At 42.5% G+C, this 24,176-nt stretch overlaps 1 protein-coding gene across 3 annotated transcripts in view; it reads right to left on the bottom strand.

Annotated features, from left to right (window-relative positions):
• The window catches only part of GOLGB1 (golgin B1), a 124,483-nt gene that overhangs the window by 84,281 nt on the left and 16,026 nt on the right, over positions 1-24,176 (bottom strand). For all 3 annotated transcript variants that reach the window (XM_085880780.1, XM_085880778.1, XM_085880779.1), the window contains exons 3-7: positions 22,878-23,021; positions 21,952-22,104; positions 20,983-21,102; positions 20,700-20,858; positions 17,208-17,381 (exon numbers count right to left, since the gene is read on the bottom strand). In XM_085880780.1, coding sequence (XP_085736906.1) covers positions 17,208-17,381; positions 20,700-20,858; positions 20,983-21,102; positions 21,952-22,104; positions 22,878-23,021 — 750 coding nt within the window. The remainder of the gene's footprint in view (positions 1-17,207; positions 17,382-20,699; positions 20,859-20,982; positions 21,103-21,951; positions 22,105-22,877; positions 23,022-24,176) is intronic.

Here is a 24,176-nt window from a genome sequence, read left to right on the forward strand (position 1 = left end):
ACTACAGATCACTGAAACAATAAATTCCATATGAAACAATTCCCAAAAACGAAAACTAACTTGGGGTTCATGGTGTACTTGTACTCCAAGCACAATACTATCGACGCAAGCATGGTTATCATGTGCCGGCGATTAGCCCTTTGATCGCCGATGGGACTTGAAAAGTCTCGCGCAGCTACCCAAACCCTCACCCCCAACCCCCATTGCCAGATATTTTAAATTTAGACTTGGTATTATTCCTGAAACTCTGATATTGATTCTGCCTGGGAATACTTTACCAAAACTAGAATGGGCACTCAGTAGAGCGCTAACTTCTGCCAGGCTCAACAGTTTACGTTTTGTATCCCACTGATAGGCCGGATCTGGATTTCGACCTGAATCAAAACCTAATCAGCTTCTTCTTGTCATTTACCCAACTCATCCACCGAGTTTTGTCATCACTCATCCACAACTTTTTGAAATATCATGCTGTGAAGCATGGTGGTGGCAACATCATCGTTTTTGACCCCATTTCCCAATGGTGAAGAATATCTCAAACTAGAGGGGGAGCACTCGGGAGAGTGCAAAACCTCCGCCGCCAATACTGCTGGGTCACTCATGTGAACCTTATATCTTATTCATTAAATATGTCAACAGTGCTGACAGTTATAGTTCTTTTCTCCAACATTTTTTTTTGGGGGGGAGGGGGGGTTGGAAATCACTTAAAACATGTAGAAATGCAAAAAAAAGAAATCGAAATTTTGTTGGAAAAAAAGTTGCAAAAATTTTTTTTTCTCTAACAATTATTTTGGGGGGGAGGGGGGGGGGGAAATCACTTAAAACATGTAGAAATGCAAAAAAAAGAAATCGAAATTTTGTTGGAAAAAAAGTTGCAAAAAATTTTTTTTCTCTAAATTATTTTGGGGGGTTGGAAATCACTTAAAACATGTAGAAATGCAAAAAAATAATTGTGGGGGTAACAATTTTTTGGGGGTTGGAAATCACTTAAAACATGTAGAAATGCAAAAAAAAATTTCTCTAAATTTTTTTTGGGGGGGTAACAATTTTTGGGGGGGGATGGAAATCACTTAAAACATGTAGAAATGCAAAAAAATTCTCTATTTTTTTGGGGGGGGGTAACAATTTTTTTGGGGGGGAGGGGGGTTGGAAATCACTTAAAACATGCAGAAATGCAAAAAAAAAAAAAAAAATTCTTCAACAATTTTTTTTTGGGGGGGGGGACCAAGTCCAAAATTTAATGGGATGATCCTTGGACCATACCTAACCGCCCCCCCTCGCCCAACCACCAAGTTTCGTCGAAATCCGTCAAGGAGTTTTTCCGTAATACTGTTCACAAACAAACAAACAAACAAACAAGCAGTCAGAGACTGGTACTTACGAAATCGTCAACTTGACCTCTGACCTTGTCTAATAAAAGCTGTCTCGAGAGAAGGTAGCGACGCAAACCAGAAGTTTCTACGATGATTCTGTACCAAACCATCAAAAATCGAATGTTTTGGATGTTTGACCTCACTGTGACCTTGACCTTTGACCGATTTCAACCAAAATCTAATCAGCACTAGCCAGCACCCTCCTGAATCACGTGGTGTAATTTAACATTGGTAGCTTCTTCCGTTCTCGAGTTATCTGTCCCAAACCATCAAAACTCGAATATTTGACCTCACTGTGACCTTGACCTTTGACCGATTTCGACCAAAATCTAATCAGCACTAGCCATCACCTTCCTGAATCCCGTGCTGTAATTTGACATTGGTAGCTTCTTCCGTTCTCGAGTTATCGTGCCTACAAACAAACAAACAAACAAACAAACAGAAACGGAAGTCATCAATATACTTACGAAATCTTTAGATTTCGTAAGTAACAAGCAAACAAACAGAAAGGGGTGAAAACAGTAACCTCCATCCATCTGAAGATGGCGGAGGTTAAACATACTCTCTCACTCAAGCACCAGTGTATCCCATCTCATCCATGGCTCTGCCATCCCTCCTCTCGGCTCTGCTACACTGAATCCTGTGGCAAGGCAAGTCATGTCAAACAGCTTGCATTCTCAACGTGGAAGGCTCACCTGACCGAGAGAAACTTTAGCCTGCTCCGTAAAGCTCGCAACAGGTGTCCCCATTCTTAAGAAAGCCAAAGAACAAAATTTTGCAGCTGGACTCTCCAACCAGTCTCCTTCCTCAAAGTGATAGTGGTTTCTTTTCCAGTCCAGTATTTTTTTGTGTATGTTCTTACTCCACCAATTCCTTCATCTAAAATGGCCTCAGCATAGATTCTGCTTGAGACAGGACAATGCTTCAATGGCACGTTTGTTACCTTTCAGCCCTCCTGTCACCTTGCGCTTCGACAAACCTAGATTTTGTGAACAAATATTTTGCCGCCCCTCCCTGAAAATGAAATTTTCATCTGCTGCCCAGTTTTGACGACATGTATCACTTTCCGTATGAAATGGACATTTCTCAAGTTTCCCAAAAGTAAATCTAAACAATGGGCATCTAAAGACCACCATGTTGTCACATCACAAGTACAAAGGCATCTCTGCAGTTCTAAGTTTTCAATCACGTTGCTTGGACCTCTGAGGGCTGAGCATAACTTCCAATTAATGGTGATTGGTATTAAAGGTCAACTCCCACAAATGTCGAAAACGACTGTATTGTTCTTTGTCCCTTTCACACTCCTTTCTATTTTTTTTCACAATTCTCTTTATTCATTCTAATTCTTGCTTTTTCTTCTCTTTCATCTCTTTCACTCTCTACTTCTCTCTTTCTTTATCTCGCTCTCTCGGATAAGTGAATTCTTGCAGAAAATTTTCTGAAAGGATCAATTGTCTGGATGGGTTTGAGGGTTGTGAAGTAGCGGCTGAAACCTGAACCCTATCCAGGTTCCTCCTCCTGATGACTCCATCTTTGCTCTTTACTTATTTGGGTTCCTTCTTGGTCTCCCGTTTGATTGGGGTTCACACCATATACTAATGAGGAGGCAAAAGGAGACGGCAATTCCGATTCGGAGAGCCAAGCAGGCTGCAGACTCTTCCCTCTCCTCAGACCTTGACACAATCACAAACTGGTCAAGCACTTGGAACATGTCTTTCATTCCTGAGAAATCAATCTCCAAATCTCACCAACACACACACACACACACACACACACACACACACACACACACACACACACACACACACACACACACACACACACACACACACACACACACACACACACACACACACACACACACACACACACACACACACACACACACACACACACACACACAGGACCGTACTGCAAACCCTCCCATCTACTTTCTCAACAACCCTCTTGAAGAGGTTCACTCACTCAAACTCTTGGGTCTCACTCTCAGCCTTGATCTTTCTTGGTCAAGTCACATTTGAAAATTAGCCTCCAAAGCCAAATGCCGACTGGGCATCTTCTGTCATGCAAAGTCCTTCCTTGGCACACCTGAGCTCCTATCGACTTTCAAGGTCTTCATCCGCAGCTCACTGGAGTACTGCTCTCCCCTCTGGGCTGGCTCCCCACCTCACATATTGCTCATATTGATGCTGTGGAAACAAAGGCCTTCAATATCATTGGAATCTCTCACGATGAAGCAGTCCACCAGCAACCCCCTCCTTGTAAAACTGCCTAAATTCAGAATCACCGCTCACCTCTACGAATTTATTCCTCTTTTTCCCACCTGTGGACCCAACTTCGACACCATCTTCAATCTCATTCTTCCCTCCAGGTCTTCAAGACAGCTGTTCATCACCATCTCAAGTCATCCCCTATCCAAAATCATGACCTTTTCTACACCCGTTAAACAACCCTACACCCATCTCAAAATTATGCTTATGTATCCATGTTGTCCACACTTTACGTTCTCCCTTACCCCTCGGCATTAACTGCATCCCTTCTTTGTCCATCTCCATCTGTACTTTCTCCCACCATCCTGTTGTTGGCGTTTTCCCCTTTCTCCGTCTGTTCGCTTTGTTGTGTTGCGATTTTGATCTGTGTGATAGCTCTTCCATGAGCCGAGAGCATGTATATTTTTATTTTTTAAAACCATTAAATAAACATTAAGGCATTTGTCTCAGTGTAGGTCACCATTTTTCTCAGAGATGGCTGAACGGAACATCATCAAACTTTGTGAATGGAGAGGTGAATGTTGCATATAGTTTTTGTAAGGTTCACTTGGCTGCACCTGATTAGGTTTGAGAGTAGAGCAGTAGCAGCCGAAACCAGAATCCTATCCAGGTTCCTCCTGATACGCTAGTGGTGTGTTTGGTCAGTTGTTTGATTTCGGAGGTTCATGTTTGTATGCCGGGGAGTGCTTTAAGGGGGGGGGAACCCTTTAAAATAAAAATATATATATTTTATTGCTTTAAGCCAAAGCCTTTGCAGCTATGTGAAAGGTAATATTAAATGATCCCCAACACCATTCCTTAGTGGGTGTCGGGCAGTGTTTTAGGCCCCCCACAAAAAATAGACCAGGCAACACCTGGCAATGCTGGGTTCCCCTGATCATAAGAAATAAACAACAGCCCAAGAACAATTTCCAACGGGTGACGTCGCATGCCGAAAAACGCCAATATTTCCGATTGTGATCACGATTGAAGGACGGTCTATTTTTTGTGAGCAATTTGCGTGAATTGAATGTCAATTTGGTTCAGTGATGGACTGAAGATTATAATCAAACTAAAATATGGTATCTGTCTGTCTGTCTGTCTTTTTCACCATGATAGATTCGGTCGCTACTTGTTCAATCTCAACCAAACTTGACAGGAGGACGAAGGGTCACACAATGGAGGTTGTAGCGTCTTAATTTACCCCCCCTCCCCAAGTGGGTTTTCCAGCTTGGGCGAAATCCATGTTAAGGTGTATCGATAGCTTAAGGCCCAGTCACACCTTGACGTTTTAGCCAGCTTATGCCGATTTTTGGAAAATTTGTCTAAAACGCTGGTACACGTTGAATACGTTATGGGTAAGTTTTGATAACATTGAGAGCACGCTGAAAAACACTGCCATACATCGTTGTACGCTGGCTTTAAACGTTGTACTTTTCGGTTGTCCTCAAATTTTCCATGCTTGAAATTTTGAGACTTATGCCAGCGTATGACTCACACATTCCGCATAACGCTGGCCATAAGTTGTAGGCACGTCACGCGATCGTTGACACACGTTACTTGTAAGTTACTCATAAGTCGAAACACGTCAAGGTAATGTTTAGCGTACCCGAAACTTATTTCTAACCTATGAGTAACGTGTTGTACTCACGTTACGCGATCGGTGAAACACATCGACACACGTTACTTGTAAGGTGCTCATAAGTCAAAACACATCAAGGTAATGGTTAGCGCCAGTGTTCCAGACTCCCTGGTTTTTTTTTTTTAGTTTTTTTTTTTCCACCTTCCTTCAGTATGATGGTGATTTTGACACTTCGATTTCTAGTGCGGTTATAATATAATATAATTAATAGTCTGCCGCTCAACGATTTAAATCATAACCGCACTTTACACTGAACACCGTCATACCGAAGAAAAAAAACACCGGGAGTTTGGAACACTGACGCTAAAGGCCCGGTCACACCTTGACGTTTTAGCCAACGTATGCCGATGTTTGATTTTTTTTTTTCTAAAAAGCTGGCACACGTTGAATACGTTATGGGTAAGTTTTGATAACATTGAGAGCACGCTGAAAAACACTGCCATACGTCGTTGTACGTTGGCTTTAAACGTTGTACTTTTTGGTTGTCCTCAAACTTTTTCATGCTTGAAATTTCACGACGTATGCCGGCGTACGACTCACACGTTCCGCTACGCTGGCCACAAGTTGTATGCACGGTCTGCGATCGTTGACAGACATCAACACATGCTACTTGTAAGTTAATCATAAGTTGAGACACGCTGAGGTAATGTTTCGCGTACCCGAAACTTATTTCTAACGTGTTGTTTGCACGTTACGCGATCGTTGCCACACATCGACAGACGTTACTTTTAAGTTACTCATAGGCTGAAAGACGTCGGTATAATGGATCGTCCTTGCGTCAGCGTCCACGGCCACGGCCAGGACACTTATTTGCAGCATTCTTCAAACTTTTCTTCGGCATGACGAGGATGTTCACACTTCGATGTCTAGCTTGGCTATGATTCCAATTGTCCATCGGCAGCGTCTATTTAAAATAGTCGAGTTTGAGCGTTTTAACACGTTCAGTAGAAACGCTTCAAATTTCCAAACCCCAGCGTCAAAAAACAAAGGCGAGTGACAGCAATTTAAATCGTTCATTGTAAACAATGAAAATAGCTGAGTGGTACCGTTTAAAAGTCGTTGAGTGTAAAAAAAATCCAATTGTTGAGCGCAAGCGTCTACTTTCAATAGTGGAGATGCAGCCATTTAAATCGTTGAGTTTATCATTTAAATCGTTAAACGCAAGGACGATCCATCATAACCCACACCCTGCCCCTCACACTCACCTACTACCGCCAAACATGAACAAACTACGACTAATACTAATACTAATACTGATACTGATACTGTTACTACTGACATGGACATCTGATGTTTTCCTGACGCTGATCCTGCTCACCAGATTCTCTCAGCGAGGGAGTCTCATGAGTGGAGGAGGCCAGTGGGCCGACCACGTGCCTCATGGTTGCAGCAGGTTGACCATCATCTCAAGGAGATGGGGATGGGCCTGGCATCTGCCTGGGGGATGGCCAGACGGAGGCCCCTGGAGTACTGGCGGAAAGTGGACGCAGCGACGCGCTGTTCTGGCACATGCTCCCATACCTGACCTGACCTGACATGGATATCGACTCAAAAAGGACTCGAAAACACTGTTGGGTTCCCCTTTTATGAGCAGCATTTTTATATACCAATTCCCAAAACCGCTGGGAACACGTCTTTATATGGCAGTTGTAAGCTAGAAACACGTTAATTTATTTTTTTTTGTCGACCGGAAGATGTCATTGGAATACGTCTACATACGTCGATGTGTGTTGGGACTACATAAAGAATTGGTTCAAAGCACGTCAAACATAAGTTAGAAATAAGTTTCGCGTAAAAAAGACATTACCACGACGTGTTTCGACTTATGAGTAGCTTATAAGTAACGTTTGTGGACGTGTGTAAGCGTCCACATATCGTGTGTAAAACTTATCCCCATCGCATGCGGAACGAGTGTCATATGCCGAGTACGTCGTAAAATTTTGAACATGTTTCAAATTTCTTGACGTACTCTACTTACTACGACGTATGATAGCGTACTTTAGCGTTCTACTCACGTATACCAAACTTACTCATACCGTATTTGACGTGCCCCAACGTTTTAGACACATTTTTCTTAGGTCGGCATACGCTGGCAAGATCGCCAAGGTGTGACCGCGATGTTGACACTTCCAGTTCTACGGCAGTTATGATTCGAATCGTTGTGCGTCAGCCTTTTAATAGGCTACGTCACGACATCGTCGGCGATGCGTGCAACGCGCTATGCCTAAGTTAGACTATCGTTGGGCATCGGTTGTGTAGGCCGACAACAGGTTCAGCATTCGTTGGTATAAGTTATCTATAACACAACGAAACGTTCTGTGTCCATTACCAATGCATTATACATAAGACCAAGTCGTTATAAATACGTCCGAATCTTTTAAAAAAAACATCAAAAGCTCAACGCAAGTCAGCGTTTTACATACATTTTAATACGTTGCCATCGCTGGCTAAAACGTCAAGGTGTGACCGGGCCTTAACCATTACCTCGACGCGTTTCGACTTGTGAGTAACGTACAAGTCACGTGTGTCGATGTGTGTCAACGATCGCATATCGTGCGTACAACTTATTCCCATCGCATGCGGAGCATGCGTCATACGGCAAGTACGTCGTAAAATTTTCAACATGTTCAAAATTACAAGACGTACTCCACTTCATACGACGTATGATAGCGTACTTTAGCGTTCTATTCACGCATACCAAACTTACCCATACCGTATTCGACGTGCGTCAGCGTTTTAGACGCATTTTTCAGAGGTCGGCATACGCTGGCAAGATCGCCAAGGTGTGACTGCGATGTTGACACTTCCATTTCTGCGGTGGTTATGGTTTGAATCGTTGTGCGGCAGCCTTTTAATAGGGTATGTCACATCATTGTCGGCGATGCGTGCAGCGCGCTATGCATAAGTTAGACTATCGTTGGGCATAGGTTGTGAAGGCCGACAACAGGTTCAGCATTCGTTGGTATAAGTTATCTATAACACAACGAAACGTTCTGTGTCCATTACTAATACGTTATGCATAAGACCAAGTCGTTATGAATACGTCCGAATCTTTAAAAAAAAAACATCAAAAGTTCAACGTAAGCCAGCGTTTTACATACATTTTAATACGTTGCCATTGCTGGCTAAAACGTCAAGGTGTGACTGGGCCTTTATCATGGCGATTTTCCAAGGTCGTTTCTAATAAGAAAAATAACAACAGCGAGAATTGCTTTGCAACACGTCCCCTTACCGATGCGATATTTTCTTCGAAGTACAAAAAGGGAATAACTCTGTGAAAAATTGACGAAATGGCCTGGAACTCAAGCTTGCAGTTTTGTAGCTTATCATAATAAAGCCATGTACCAAGTTTCAGTTGAATATGTTAAAGAGTATGGGAAAAAAAATATATCTGAAAAACCACAGGAAGGATGGACGGAAGGACAGACAGATGGCGAGCAAACCTATAATCCTCTCCAGTGAAACCGGTAGGGGACTAATAACAACACGAACTAGAATGGGCACTCATAGAGCGCATACCTTCGCCGCCACTACTTTTTTTGTTCTTGGTATGAGTGTGGGGAACTGGTTTCATATGAATGGTCTTATGACACAAACCACATCTATAATGTCATGACCCCCCCCCCCCGACTTTCGGGGGCTACGGACTAAACAACAATCAACTCACATCATTTTGGCGAGTCTTCACTCGCAAGCTCGGTGAATACAACGTTTCAACAAGAGAAGGTAATCTCGTTTGATGCTGGTTTCATGCAAATCGAATAAGAATTGACTGAGTTATGCCGAAAACCGCATATTTTTCAAGGGCGTGACCCCCCCCCCCGACATTTTACCCCAACTGGTAACATGTGTTATGACGTCATTGTGTCACAAGATTGGGCATTAAATTCTGAACATTTTGGTGCTGGGTTCATGTAAACCGGACAAGAATTGACTGCGTTATGACAAAAACCGCATATTTTTCAAGGTCGTGACCCCCCTGACCTTTGACCCCTAACCGGTAACAAGAGTATGGGCGTCATTGTGTCATATTGCATATCACAAGATGAGGCGTTGAATTCTGAACATTTTGGCGTTAGTTGCATGCAAATTGAATAAAAATTGACCGTGTTATCGTAAAAAGACGATTTTGACCTTTTCGTGACCTTGACCTTGACCTTTGACCCGAACGATCCCAAAATCTAATTGAATGCTTCCTGGCTAATAACCAATCATCCCACGAAATTTCATGCAATTCGGTTTAATACTTTTTGAGTTTTACGAATCACAAGATTACAAATAAATAAATAAATAAAAAATAAATACACGCTGACCAAAACACAACCTTTTGCAGAATGCGAAGGTAATGATAATAGCATAATATTAATGTTATTACAAAACAGTATTAATTCGAACAATATCCTCCCCACCCCAATGGGGTTTTCCTTGAACAAACACCGTGTTAATGTGTATAAATAGCTCATCATGGCATTTCGTGGGAGGCAAAAAATATATATTTATAAACACATACGATTACCTTTTAAAACAGCTGCTAGTGCTGTCTAACACGAAACTGAAAGGGAGGAAACACAACGTTCTTGAGGCATTAGATGCTTATCGCGTCCCCCAGAGATTAATGGGCCCAAGCCGAGATCCACTGCAATCTATATACCCCAGAGAGGATAAATAACATGAACCTTCCTGCTACTCCCATTGGGAGCAGGTGTACTATGAAGACAAAAGTTCAATATTTGCTGAAAGAATATTGTATCAATTTGGCATTTTAAATTAGCATGATCAAAAATATAAAATAAATATCAGTGTGTCAGCAAGTGTGTGTAGGTGTGTGTGTGTGTGTGTGTGTGTGTGTGTGTGTGTGTGTGTGTGTGTGTGTGTGTGTGTGTGTGTGTGTGTGTGTGTGTGTGTGTGTGTGTGTGTGTGTGTGTGTGTGTGTGTGTGTGTGTGTGTGTACACACATGGTCACCTGGCACTACTCCGCACGAAGACACAGTTCACTCTGCACGCTCTGTCACTCTGCTAAACACACACACAAAAAAACATCCTATTCTCCTTTGTAATCACTGATCGATGGATCAAAGTACAAAGTATGGGCCCCGCAATTTTATTTTTTTTTGTTACTATTTTTTTTCTAAACACGAGATCGCATAGTTTCCCCCTTTTTTGTGATCTGCTTTCATTTAGGATGTTATTTTTGGGAGGGAGGGGCATGAGGCAGGAGGAGGTGAGAGGGCCAGGGGAGGAGTATGATGAGGGAGGGGAAAAGATGGGAGGACGAAGGGGAAGGGGTGTGGTGGGAGTCGAGAGGGGGGGGTATGGGGTGGGAGGAGGAAGATACTAGTCTTGCCTGCGCGCGCCACTGTTGGGCGGGATCCTCGCCGCAGTGGCAGGTGCGAGGCACACCATCGGCCCGTCCTATGCAGTGGCTCCAACCTGTTTTGAAACTGAATGGGTAAGACTTTGAATGGTCCAGAGGGAAGGGGTGGGGTGGGAGGTGTGAGAGAAAGGGTAGGGTGGGTGGAGGGAGGGGAGGGGAATGAGTGGGGTGGAAATCCTGGAGGGAGGGAAGTGGGGTGGGATGAGGACCTGGTACCTATACTAGTAAATAAATAAAGGACTGCATGAGCCAGATTAGTCAGGGATTCAGACCTCAAAATAAGAAGTTGAACTACACACCACTCAATATAATGCACAGACCTTATGTTTTTTGATAGATGGATGTCTCTAGTAATATAATTAAAAGGTCTGCCCAGCCAAAGCTGTTACGAAATTTAATTATTCGGCAAAAGATGACGCCATGTGTGTCGTGAATGAGCAACAAAAAATACGATATTGACAAAGATTACATTTTCTCGTTGTGGAATCATCGAAATAAAGATATGTAAACATTATTTACATGCATATTAATTAAACTATGTATAGCGTATATAAACAATGTTCACAAGGTTTATAAATTGAGAAAATTAAAAACAATCAACAAAAATTGTTTGATAATACATTATTTTACTTCGATTTCAGTATTTGTATCACACATTATAGTCCATAATGCAGGTACCCACTCAACATATACATGATATAACAATATAATTGATGTCAAAATACGTTCCTAAAAAAATACCCTGAATGTCAAATCTGCGAATGTTGGGGCATTGTTTCAAATGGGAAAATGGGGAATCGGTTCCCAGCGGTTCATGATTCATAAAATAAAATCAAAAATCGTGAAAAACAGCAAAAAAAAAATCTGTGAATACACTGGCAAAAAAGGAAAATCAACAAACAAACAAAAAACAGCGAATATGCAAAGCATCGTGCCGCAAATGTAGGAACACGTCACATTTTATGAACCGCTAATGTCGGGGTCTCACAGTATATCAACCCCACCCCCCCCTCCCACCCCTCTATTTTAATTTTTGTCCCTGCATATTCTCGTGATTTAGCAAATGCATGTTCTGCGACTCATTTGACATTTATATTTATATTGTAGAACAACTTACATACATTAAATTTACAATGAAAAATCATATCGTGAATTAACATGATTAATACAGCATATTTATTCAGAATTTTGTATATTTATCTTTCTCCAAGCCAAGTTTGGCCAACTCACAACGATTCTTCAAAATACAAAAACACCAATTAATGATGTTACTATTCAAAGCAAAACATATTTAATCACTGTCACTGTCTTGCAAATTCTCCAACCTGCCACACTTATTCGCATTGGCAGCATACGTGCAGGCAACCACACACTTTACTTTTGCTTTTGCACATGAACGACAAACGCATTTGCTCTTTACGCAACAACAGCACTTGCTCTGTTTTGAAATGGTGGCTTTGATTATATTTGTCCATCATAATTGGCACCAGTGTACCATCCAAATGAACAAGGCCAAATGACAATGCCTCGAGGAGTATCGGATCAGACTTGTGCGCTATTTTACTGATTGCTATTTCAGGCAATCCTCATAGCATATGGAAGTAGAAGGCAACTTCCGTTGGTGGTAGACTGCATAGATCACCCTTTGTTGCGGCAAAGGTGTGTTCGTTATTCATTAAAATTACCTTCAAAATCATGTATATTGTAAAGCCCCTTGAAGAAAACCTTTGCTGCATTTTTAACTTCTGTATTGTTCATCTCGATCGCTATTTGGTTCACCATACTGTGCCAAAGCTTGCAAGATAGAAACATTCTCAAGGGAAAATTTCATTGCACGTTTCTTGCTGCGGTTAAAACGTGTGCACTTTGCAGGACTGAAGTGACTAAAGATGGATCAGCGTTGCACACACTGGCGAGGTCAGCAGCAATTTTGTGACGGGGCAAATACACGTGACTTGTCAAACCACAGCTCGTCTAAGAAAGGACGCATGTTCCGTAGTACAAGTCCATCAATAGCACATCTGTATCTGTGGCCTGAACAACGACCCTCTGACATCCATAATTGTGTACACAGAATGCAACATATGTGAAGATGTGGCTAGCAGCCTCTTCACAAGCTGCGCACGATAGCCCAGGGAAGCTCGAATGGGTCATTTGACATCAACAGAACAGTTCTACCAGGATCAAATAACACACCCTTAGTATCAGCCTCATTCCTGTTGGTAATGTAGCGTGATGCTTGATGCATGACTCTCTAACAAGGAAGTTCAGAAGGCCTGCCCTGTATAATGGGTTGTTGATAAAAGGTTTCTCTTCATGAGGGATTGTTACAACATCTTGGATCTCATGCTCCGCTCTTCACCTGGCCCTTCTCACATCTGAATCTTTCCTCACTTTTCAAATTTTTGTTGAGGTCAACATCATATCTGTCACCAACAAAATTGAGTCACAATTAACTGGCATCAAAGCAAGTATCTTCTCTAAACACTTCGTCTGAAGTTCACCAAACGTTATGCAGCCAAGGTGTTGATATTGTTGACCAAATTATATTGCGTCGATGACGAGCACTGTTTGAAGATCTGAGGGAGTGGGGTTATTTTCTTCGGCCCTTGAATCACCAAGGTGATTCTTCTGTTGTAGATTTTATACAAACAAAGTTACGACTTTCCAGTCTGTGAAGCAAGCTTAATTAACAAAATGTGTTAAAATGACAAATAACATAAATAAAAACTTATCTTAAATGTCGACTTCCATGGATGTTGTGAAAAATAAACCCAAGTAAAAGTTAAGAACATGTCATGGTATTCTATTTATCAGCTATGGTTTAACTTGTCGGAAGAATTCACTGCAATAAATAGTTATTCAGCAAAATAGTCATCACCATTTCAATGAGGACACCAATAGACAAATGTTGAATAAAATCAGAAATTTAAATCAAATCGGGGTATAGTTCATACACAGTATGAAGAGAGTCTCAAGTTCATCTGTTCATCTTTTACAGTGTAATCTATGCACGGGTCATCAGAGGTAATTTTGACATCAATTATATTGTTATATCATGTACATGTTGAGTGCGTACCTGAGTTATGGACAATAATATGCGATTCAAATACTGAAATCAAAGTAAAATAATCTCTTTTTTAAGAATTTGTTGATTTTTCTGGGCATTGCTTATATACGCTATGCACAGGTGAATTAATATCTATAGAAATAATATTACATATCTTCATTTCGATGATTCCACAGGAAAAACATAATTTTTGCCAATGTCATATTTTTTGCTCAATCATGACACATGAGATAACCTTTTGCCCAATAATCAAGTTTCGCAAGAGCTTTGGCAGAGCAGATCTCTTAGTTATATAACTAGAGACATGCAATCCAACAAAAAAAACATAAGGCCTGTAAATTATATTGAGCGGTGTATAGTTCATCTCTCAAGAGCAGCCTTTTTCAGGTCCCCCACAATATAAAAGTCTCACCCACTATTAATTGCTACAGGTGGTTGCTTGAACTACTTGTTGGGACGATCTAACCAATGCAGATGGTGATCAAATAATTCGCAACAGACCACAACAAATGCATTTCAAGGAAATCAATAGCTTCATTTATAATGAGAAACAATAATGATTTATTCTCAATGTACATCTTATGGTGGTAACTCATGAGGTAAATGTTAATTTGGCTCCTCCAATCCTAACAGCCAGGAAAAAAAACAACACCCCAGAAGGTATTTTAAATATTTACCATTACGTAACAAGCCTTGACTGAAGTCTCTATAATTTAAGACCATTTATTTATTGGGGAAATAATGTGCAAACATTGCCTTTTTCACCAACCAAAACAGCCGACATGCTGTGAGATTGCCCTCTAGAGTTTCTCTCAATAAGCAACCTTTTAATGAGATGTGCTTACTCTGCTTGCTCAAACATAACCATTAGTTTTTCAAAGTTGGCCATGAAAAACAGGAAGCTAAATGTGGGGGATGAAGAAAAACAACAACAAAAAAACAATATGCCAACTATAAAGACACCTTTTATAATCAACTGCCAGGGGTACCTGTAGTTGCCCAGCATATCTACAGTGGGTAGAACAAGTATTTGATACACTGCCGATTTTGCAGGTTTTCCCACTTACAAAGCACGTAGAGGTCTGTAGTTTTCATCATAGGTACACGTCAACTGTGAAAGACGGAATCTAAAACAAAAATCCTGAAAATCACATTGTATGATTTTTAAATAATTAATTTGCATTTTATTGCATGAAATAAGTATTTGATACATCAGATAAACAGAACTTAATATTTGGTACAGAAACCTTTGTTTGCAATTACAGAGATCAGACGTTTCCTGTAGTACTTAACCAGGTTTGCACAGACTGCAGCAGGGATTTTGGCCCACTCCTCCATACAGATCTTCTCCAGATCCTTCAGGTTTCGGGGCTGTCGCTGGGCAACACAGACCTTCAGCTCCCTCCAAAGATTTTCTCTTGGGTTCAGGTCTGGAGAATGGCTAGGCCACTCCGGGACCTTCAGATGCTTCTTACGGAGCCACTCCTTAGTTGCCCTGGCTGTGTGTTTCGGGTCGTTGTCATGCTGGAAGACCCAGCCACGCCCCATCTTCAATGCTCTTGTTGAGGGAAGGAGGTTGTTGGCTAAGATCTCGTGATACATGGCCCCATCCATCCTCCCCTCAATACGGTGTAGTCGTCCTGTCCCCTTTGCAGAAAAGCATCCCCAAAGAATGATGTTTCCACCTCCATGCTTCACTGTTGGGATGGTGTTCTTGGGGTTGTACTCATCCTTCTTCTTCCTCCAAACATGGCGAGTGGAGTTTAACCCAAAAAGCTCTATTTTGGTCTCAGACCACATGACCTTCTCCCATTCCTCCTCTGGATCATCCAGATGGTCATTGGCAAACTTCAGACGGGCCTGGACATGCGCTGGCTTGAGCAGAGGGACCTTGCGTGCACTGCAGGATTTTAATCCATGACGGCGTAGTGTGTTACTTATGGTTTTCTTTGATACCGTGGTCCCAGCTCCCTTCAGGTCATTGACCAGGTCCTGCCGTGTAGTTCTGGGCTGATGCCTCACCTTTCTCATGATCATTGAGGCTCCACGAGGTAAGATCTTGCATGGAGCCCCAGACCGAGGGAGATTGACTGTTATCTTGAACTTCTTCCATTTTCTAATAATTGCGCCAACAGTTGTTGCCTTCTCACCAAGCTGCTTGCCTATTGTCCTGTAGCCCATCCCAGCCTTGTGCAAGTCTACAATTTTGTCCCTGATGTCCTTAGACAGCTCTCTGGTCTTGCCCATTGTGGAGAGGTTGGAGTCTGATTGATTGAATGTGGACAGCTGTCTTTTATGCAGAAAACGAGTTCAAACAGGTGCAGTTAATACAGGTAATGAGTGGAGAATGGGAGGGCTTCTGAAAGACAAAACTAACAGGTCTGTGAGAGCTGGAATTCTTACTGGTTGGTAGGTGATCAAATACTTATTTCATGCAATAAAATGCAAATTAATTATTTAAAAATCATACAATGTGATTTTCAGGATTTTTGTTTTAGATTCCATCTTTCACAGTTGACGTGTACCAATGATAAAAATTACAGACCTCTACGTGCTTTGTAAGTGGGAAAACCTGCAAAATCGGCAGTGTATCAAATACTTGTTCTCCCCACTGTACATACATATATATATATATATATATATATATATATATATATATATATATATATATATATATATATATATATATATATATATATATATATATATATATATATATATATATAAAGAGTGCAAAATATAGCTGTTTTAAATTGTGTGTTACTTCATGAAGATTTGTATGAAATCAATTTAATCCAGATGTTCATGTTGATTTTAAAGATTACTGGAAGGGACTGACTTTATTGCATGAAGAAAAGTGAAAGGAAAATGCAAAAAAAGCAATCAGCAGCTCTTCAAACGCAGCGCGGTAAACGGCCACCGCAAACGGGAGACAGACTAATGCATGGACAGACACCACGGTTCGCAATATAGATAAGGATGGCAGGGGTACCCGGCGTTACCCGGTGCTGTTCTCATCCTGTCAACATTTTGAAGAAATCACAATTTTTATTCTTTTTTTTTTCTATTTTTTTGTGGGTGCCTATGCACTTCCCAGCACTCACTTAGGAATGGGGTCAAGGATGATTTAATATTACCTTTCACATCACGACAAAGGCTTTGGCGCAATCGAACGATTAAAAAAAAAAAATCCAACTTCTTCTTTTTTATTCCAAAGTACGTAAAACACCCCCTGGCACTCACTGATGAACCTCTGAAAGTTTGACAAAGATCCGTTTGGCCATCTTTGAGAAAAATGGTGACACAGACATCTCTCTTCCAGTATAGATTGGAAAATAAACCAATGAGCATTTGTCCATTTTCTACCCGTATTCCATCACCCCAAAGACTTACCAGGATAACACAATGATGCATTTAAGATGGAAAATAATTATAGAACATAGGAAAATACTCCCACCGCTCCCTCCCTTCTCCACCCCCAATCCAATTCACTCGCACAAACCGTTTCCTCGTAGGCCTCTTGTCGCTGATGCCAACCATGTCGCTCCCGCTCAAGCTGTTCTTGTAGCAACCCACGTGCCTCCTCCCCACCTTCCACTTGCCTCGTCAGGCCTTTGATCATAGCGGCCTGGTCGCGCACCTTCGCTGTACTCTGCATCAGCTGCACCTTCAAATCCTGGAAAGCAAAAGTGTGCCACAGTGCAAATCAGCAATGCATAATGCTGCCCCGGGTATTTTACACGCCGATAATCTATGCTATAAAAGGCACCGTGCACGAGTGCATCCAGCCTAGTTCCACCCACAATTTCAACCTGAAAAATCATATGACCGCCATGTTGGTGCTTTCTACTATGCAAAGTCAAAGACATCTTCGGACGCGTCGTATTCACAATCGCCATGTCCCAATAACTGTGTCGCATTCTCTCAAGCAGGGCTTTCACCACAGAGGTTATGCAGGTCTTTGCTATTATTTAACTTTTCTCTTAAACGACTCGACCTGGGACCATAAAACCCACGTCCTTACAGGGGTGCAAATTAACATTTTTATCCACCGGCCAGCAGGGCCGGTGACTAGAAAAAGTTACCGGCCCAGCAGAATTTCTACCGGTCTGATAAAATAAAGACAAAAGTCACAAATTTGATATCAAACACTTTTAATATACTCACATGAGTGAGTTTGATGAGTGAAGTTGGTTGTATGAGTGAGTTTGATGAGTGAGGTTGGTTGGATGAGTGAGTTTGATGAGTGAGGTTGGTTGGATGAGTGAGTTTGATGAGTGAGGTTGGTTGGATGAGCGAGTTTGATGAGTGAGGTTGGTTGGATGAGTGAGTTTGATGAGTGAGGTTGGTTGGATGAGTGAGTTTGATGAGTGAGGTTGTTTGGATGAGTGAGTTTGATGAGTGAGGTTGGTTGGATGAGTGAGTTTGATGAGTGAGTTTGATGAGTGAGGTTGGTTGGATGAGTGAGTTTAATGGAGGAGGTTTGCAGAATGAATGAGTTTGATGGAGGAGGTTGGGTGGATGAGTGAGTTGGATGGATGGATGAGTGAGTTTGATGAGTGGGGTGGGGGTGGGGGATGATGCAGGGAGGAGGAGGAGGTTGTGGGTGATGGGGGGGAACCTTTTTTGTGTGGGTGATGGGGGGGCAGGGGGTTGCGAGTCGTGCTGGGGGGGGCATTTTTGTGGGTGATGGGTGGTTGTGGGTGATGGACGATGGGGTGGAGGGGGGTTGTGGGTGATGGACAATGGTGGGGGTACTACTCGTCCACCCAACATCACATATAAACTCACTCATCCACCTAACCTCACCCAAACTCACTCATTCATCTAACTCACTCATTAACCCAAAAGCCTTATCAAACTCACTCATTCACCTAACCTCACGAATGAAACTGATTCATTCACCCAAATTCACTCATTTAACCAACCTGGGCATGAGAAAATGCGTCCAAACCGTCAAATCTCGCGCAATCACGCGTGATTTGGAACGACATGAAAACAGACAAAATGGCCGCCGCAGAATTACTGGTGATTCCTACGGATTTCTGCGGACAAAAACAGTAGTTCTAGTTGAGAAAACTAGGAGAGAAGCTAGTACAAATTGTACAAAATAACAGGAATCACCGGCGATTCGCCAGCCGGGCAGGAAAGGCAGTATTGTGTACCCGCCCAGCACAAAAGTTAGGCGCCATTGGCGACCGGGCGGCCGTTAATTTGCACCCCTGCATTATAATGGTCTTTGTGGAGGACTTGCTGGAATCTCGAGACATTGTGAAAGAAAACATCCGTCATTATTTACTTTTAACGATGTGTATACATACATCAAGAAGAAGACAATTGGTTTTGGGTCTAATGGTCACTTAAGAATTACAATTCCATGGGTTTTCGCATATTTCGCCAGATTGTGAGTTGGATAATTGACCATGATGGGACATGACAAGTAGGAGCTGTTTAAATCGCAGTTTCTATGAAGTCGGTGATAGAATGATATGATAAAGAAAGCATTTAATATTCTGCTGTTTCAAAGTGGGAATGCTCGTTCGCTTTTCTGAGCGGGGAGGGGAGTGAGGAAGGGAGGACAGAGTTGGGGCTGGAGGAAGGTTTCGAGCAAAGATGGGACAGAGTTTGGTGGAGGAGGTTGAGGGGGGGTGAGAAGTTGGGGGGTGGGGAGAGGGGGATTGAGGACTTGGAATGGGAAGTGGATCAACACCTTATGGTTGTGAGGGGAAGGGAGAGGACTTGGGGTGGGGAGAGCAAATATGAGACAGAGATGGGAAGGAGAGGTTGATGCTTTGGGGGGAATGGTGAGGAATTGTGGTGGGGGCAGGGGTGAGAGTTTGAAAGCTTGTTGTGGGGAGAGGATTTATGCCCGAGGGTTGGAAGGGGTGAGGACTTGGGGTTGCGCGGTGGAGGTTGAAGTCTTATGGCTTGTGAGGGGGCGGGGAAAGGGACAGTTGACGACTTGGTCACATTTTTCATTGCGCAGATGTTCCGCGGGTCCCTGCTAGTTTACGATAAACCAAACATTGAACTGGTCACTTCACTGACAGTAGTTGATTGACATAACTTACATGTTACAGTACAGTAATGCAGTTTATTGACAGTCAATATTTGCATTTTTTCATTCCAGAAACATTTTGTTTCGTGCTTATCCAGCGTTCGTTTTAGTAATACGCACAATTATTTGCTAAAAAAACAATATATATATATATATATATATATATATATATATATATATATATATATATATATATATATATATATATATATATATTATGAACTTTGTGTACGTTCCCAGGGATCAGACGTTACGTCATGTATCCCCCCCCCCCCCCAGTTGCAGAATGCAATTCTCATCGAGTCGTGAATAATACACTGCCAAAAAGGCTGAGTTTAGCGCTGGAGATAATGCCGTAATGACGTAAAGCGGTCTTGCTACACCGCCATCTTATCAATCAATCATCTCAACACCAAGTGATTGGCATTCAGCCCATCGCCTACGGACGTGAGATAGTCAGATATATGGGTTGTGGTGTCAGATGAACTCAGCAAAGCGACAGGAAGGATTGAGTGCCGGACACTAGGATCATGTGCACATCCGTTGAGGCCTAGCCTAGCGCTAGATGCAACGCCGTAATAACATCCCAGCAAAAAAGAGCGTGACAGACAGACAGACACTCAGAGACATTGACAGATAGATAAATCCAGCTACTTTAATACATATATTACGACAGAAATGCAAACTTGCACACAAAATGTACTTCAAAACAAGTCTTTACGCTTAAATATCTCAAGAGTTAAAAAGTATTTTGAAAACAAAGTGAAATTCTCCAGGGGTAAAACTCATCAAAGGTTATAGGGGAGATGCAAACCAAATCATATGCAGCAGAACAGACCTAAATATCATCCAATGGCGTCGTAAACTCAACCGTTGCAAGAATAACGAAGGATGTAAATAAAATAAATCGGCAAACGGCCCAGAACATCCGAGGACCTGCAATTCCTGCAGCTCTGCGCTCGAGGTGACCGGTGAAGCACCAGCGACCTGCAGATGCACAATGAAGGCCTCCTTCTCGGCCAGCTGGCGGTCCCGCTCGGCCAGCATGGCGTCCATCTCAGATCCACGCAGACGTTGAGTTGCCAACCCAGCTTCCTGGGGTCATCAAATAGTTATATAAACCTGCGCGATGCTACAAATCACACTTTAATGCATTTCAGGGAGAAACTGCAGGCCATGACAATGGTTCTTGGAAGGAACCAGGAGTATCGCTTCATACCACGTTTGCTAGTTGAGTGCGACACTGTGCGAGTGCTGCCTCCAGCTCATCGGCTTTACGCCGCAGCAAACGAACCTTGCCTCGACTCGCAGCTGCCTGTTCACCCTCACCATCTACACCCTGGCATGAGACAAACACGATCGTTTTACTCTTAAATGAACACTCTCAAGAAATGCCATTACTATTCCTTGGAAAAACTTTGTTTCCTGCAATGGTAGACAATACATTTGTTCATTTTAATACTCTTAAACAGTAGACCGAGCCATTGGAAATATGTTTGGATTTCCTGAGGTTTTTTTTGTTCTGCAATAATCTAAGGCTCTTTGTGATCCATGTACATAAATGACGTGTTAGGCAAATATATCAATAGACATCAATGTACTTTTATGTGAATCACAAGGACATTAGTGGACAAAGTACAAGCACGTTATGGTATATGGGATTTTAACCGCAGTTGCATGTACATGAACCACCACCCTTCTGTCATCCTCCATCGTGACCTATGACCTCGATTAGCACCATTACCCTTTCCTAACCCAACCCTCTTATTTGACCTCAGCATCTCTCAATTATCTCTGCTGGTTGTGCCCAATCGTTTTTCCACGACCCAAAAGCTAATTTGATGCTGTTCTTCCTGAGCCTCAGTCTTGTGGATAAAAAAATAACAAACCCTCACTTCCCTGCATCGTGAGCCCGAGGTTCAGATGGTAATAATAACAGGTCAGCCCAACGGATTATCTCAATGATAAAGGCTGACTATATCAGCACAAAAGATGTCGACAACAACAACCACCACCACAATTATAATAAATTGGGATGGTTCACATACAGCAAAATGTAACTACAGGAGTCATGCTGGTGGGAAATGTACAATCAAACATACACAATGTCAAAGGAAACAATGATCTGACTGCACACCGCAAATTATCAAAACATACAACCAATTAGAGTTCCATATAAGTGCCTTACCTTCCCATAGTCGTCGTGCTGAGTGCTGCCATCAGGCACGGAAGACACAGACTGTCGGCGAAACTCCTCCAGTTGAGCAGTCAGCGAAGCCACACGTGCCTTCGACTGGAGCTTCACTTTGGAAAGGCGAGTCTCAGCGGCATCCCGCTGCTCCTGAATGTGAAGCAATGTCACACCAGTTGTGATTGATAAACGTGGCAAACCGAATACAATACACCTATTAAAATGCCAATATCCCAATCTTTCTCAGAATTGTGAAACCACGAAATCATATTCCGATTTTCCATCATCAAAATCCAACATTTCATTCTGATTCTCCCAATCAAAATCCAAAGTTTTTATTCCGATTCTGCATCATCAAAATCCCAAAATCTCAATCTGACGTCACCAAAAATAATTTCAAAATGTCGGTCTGACGGTACATTTTAAAATCCCAAATCTACTGATCAAAATCCCAAAATCTCAAACTTTTTTTTTCCTGATTACACCTTTATCTTTTTATTTAACATGAGGATCAAGACCTAAACTAACACTTAAGAGAAAATATATAATCAAAGCCTCCAATCCCAAATGTCTTATCGAAGTAATCCCTTTTAACAACTCTCTCTGGAAGCTATAATGGAACGGTACAATCAAACAAATGACCAAGTATCAGGAGGAACCCAAATAGACAAAGATGGAGCCATCAGGAGGAACCTGGATAGGATTCAGCTTTTGGCTACACTTCCTCTACCCTCAAGCCCATCCATGTGAACCTTATTAAAAACCATTTTCTATATTCACCCCTCCATAGACAAATAAAAAGAAAAAGAAAGAAAGATGGTAAAAACCAAACCAAAACCAGATTATCCATCTTGGCACAGTGTTCCTATTTTGTGCCGATGGCATGGAGGTTGCTGCCTGTGGTGCTGTTCTTCAGTACAAACCTTGAGGTTGCTCAGCTCCTTGTCCTTTTCACGAACAAGTTCTTTGAGTCGGACCACCAATTGCTGGGATTCAACCAACTGTTCGCTCGTCTCATCTGACCAAGGTGAGTCAGGAGCACCCGGAGCACCGCCACTGCGCTGTGGCTAATGGGGAAAATAAAGAAATAAAAAAAAACACAAAGCACACAACAGTGCAATGTTTAACATCTTTTTTTCCTTTTTTGTATACATAGTCAAGGCTCCTGGAAGAGCGAGTACCACTACACTGAACGGATCAGGACAAAAGGAACAGGATAAAGAGTGGGGAAACACCAACAGCAGAACCTAAGGCCAAAATGGGGAGGCAGACAAACAATGGGTGTGGGGAGGAATGGGGGCAGGAGAGGATGCATGGAGTGGACAAGATAGATACAGAAGGGAACTCTCAGGAGGGAAATCTGGAAATTTGGAAGGAGGGATTGGGGTAGGGTGGGGGTCGGGGGTGTTTACGAGGGTATAAAAGAGTATGGTTTTGGATTAGGGACGATTAGAGATGGTTGTGAACAGCAATCTTGAAGACCTGGAGGGAAGAATGAGGTTGAAGAGGATGTGGAAGTTGGTTCCACAGGCAGGAAAAAAAGAGGAACAAATGAGTGGTGGTGAGCAGTGATCCTGGATTTTGCAGTGATCCTAAAAAATCTCCTCAAAAGGATTCGCAGATTCCAATTTGTCCTGCATTTGCTCAATTTTTGCTGCGATAAGACACCACACACATCTTGGTAGCGAACGATGTCATTTGACAAGTCTACAGCTGCCATAAAGCTGGTGCTTCCAGTCTTGCTCTATGGATGAAACTTCCAGTCTTGCTCTATGGATGAAACTTCCAGTCTTGCTCTATGGATGAAACTTGGACTCTGACCAGGGATCTGAGACGGAGCCTTAATTGCTTTGGTACCGAGTCTCTTCGGAGAATCCTTGGCGAGCGCTGGTCGGACTTTGTGTCCAACGAGCGGTTGCTGAGAGAGACTCAAATGAGATTTGTTACCTGCATAGTCCGTGAGCGTCAGCTGCGGCTGTATGGACATGTGGCTCATTTTCCTGATGCTGATCCTGCTCACCAGATTCTCTCAGCGAGGGAGTCTCATGAGTGGAGGAGGTCAATGGGCCGACCACATGCCTCGTGGTTGCAGCAGGTTGATCAGCGTCTCAAGATGGGGATGGGCCAGGCATCTGCATGGGGGATGGACAGATGGAGGCCCCTGGAGTACCGGCGGAAAGTGGACGCAGCGACGCGCTGCTCTGGTGCATGCTCCCATACCT

The sequence above is a fragment of the Eptatretus burgeri genome, chromosome 5, assembly GCF_056783735.1.
Source record: "Eptatretus burgeri isolate ZD-2024b chromosome 5, Ebu_testis_v1, whole genome shotgun sequence".
Classification (NCBI taxonomy): Eukaryota; Metazoa; Chordata; class Myxini; order Myxiniformes; family Myxinidae; genus Eptatretus; species Eptatretus burgeri.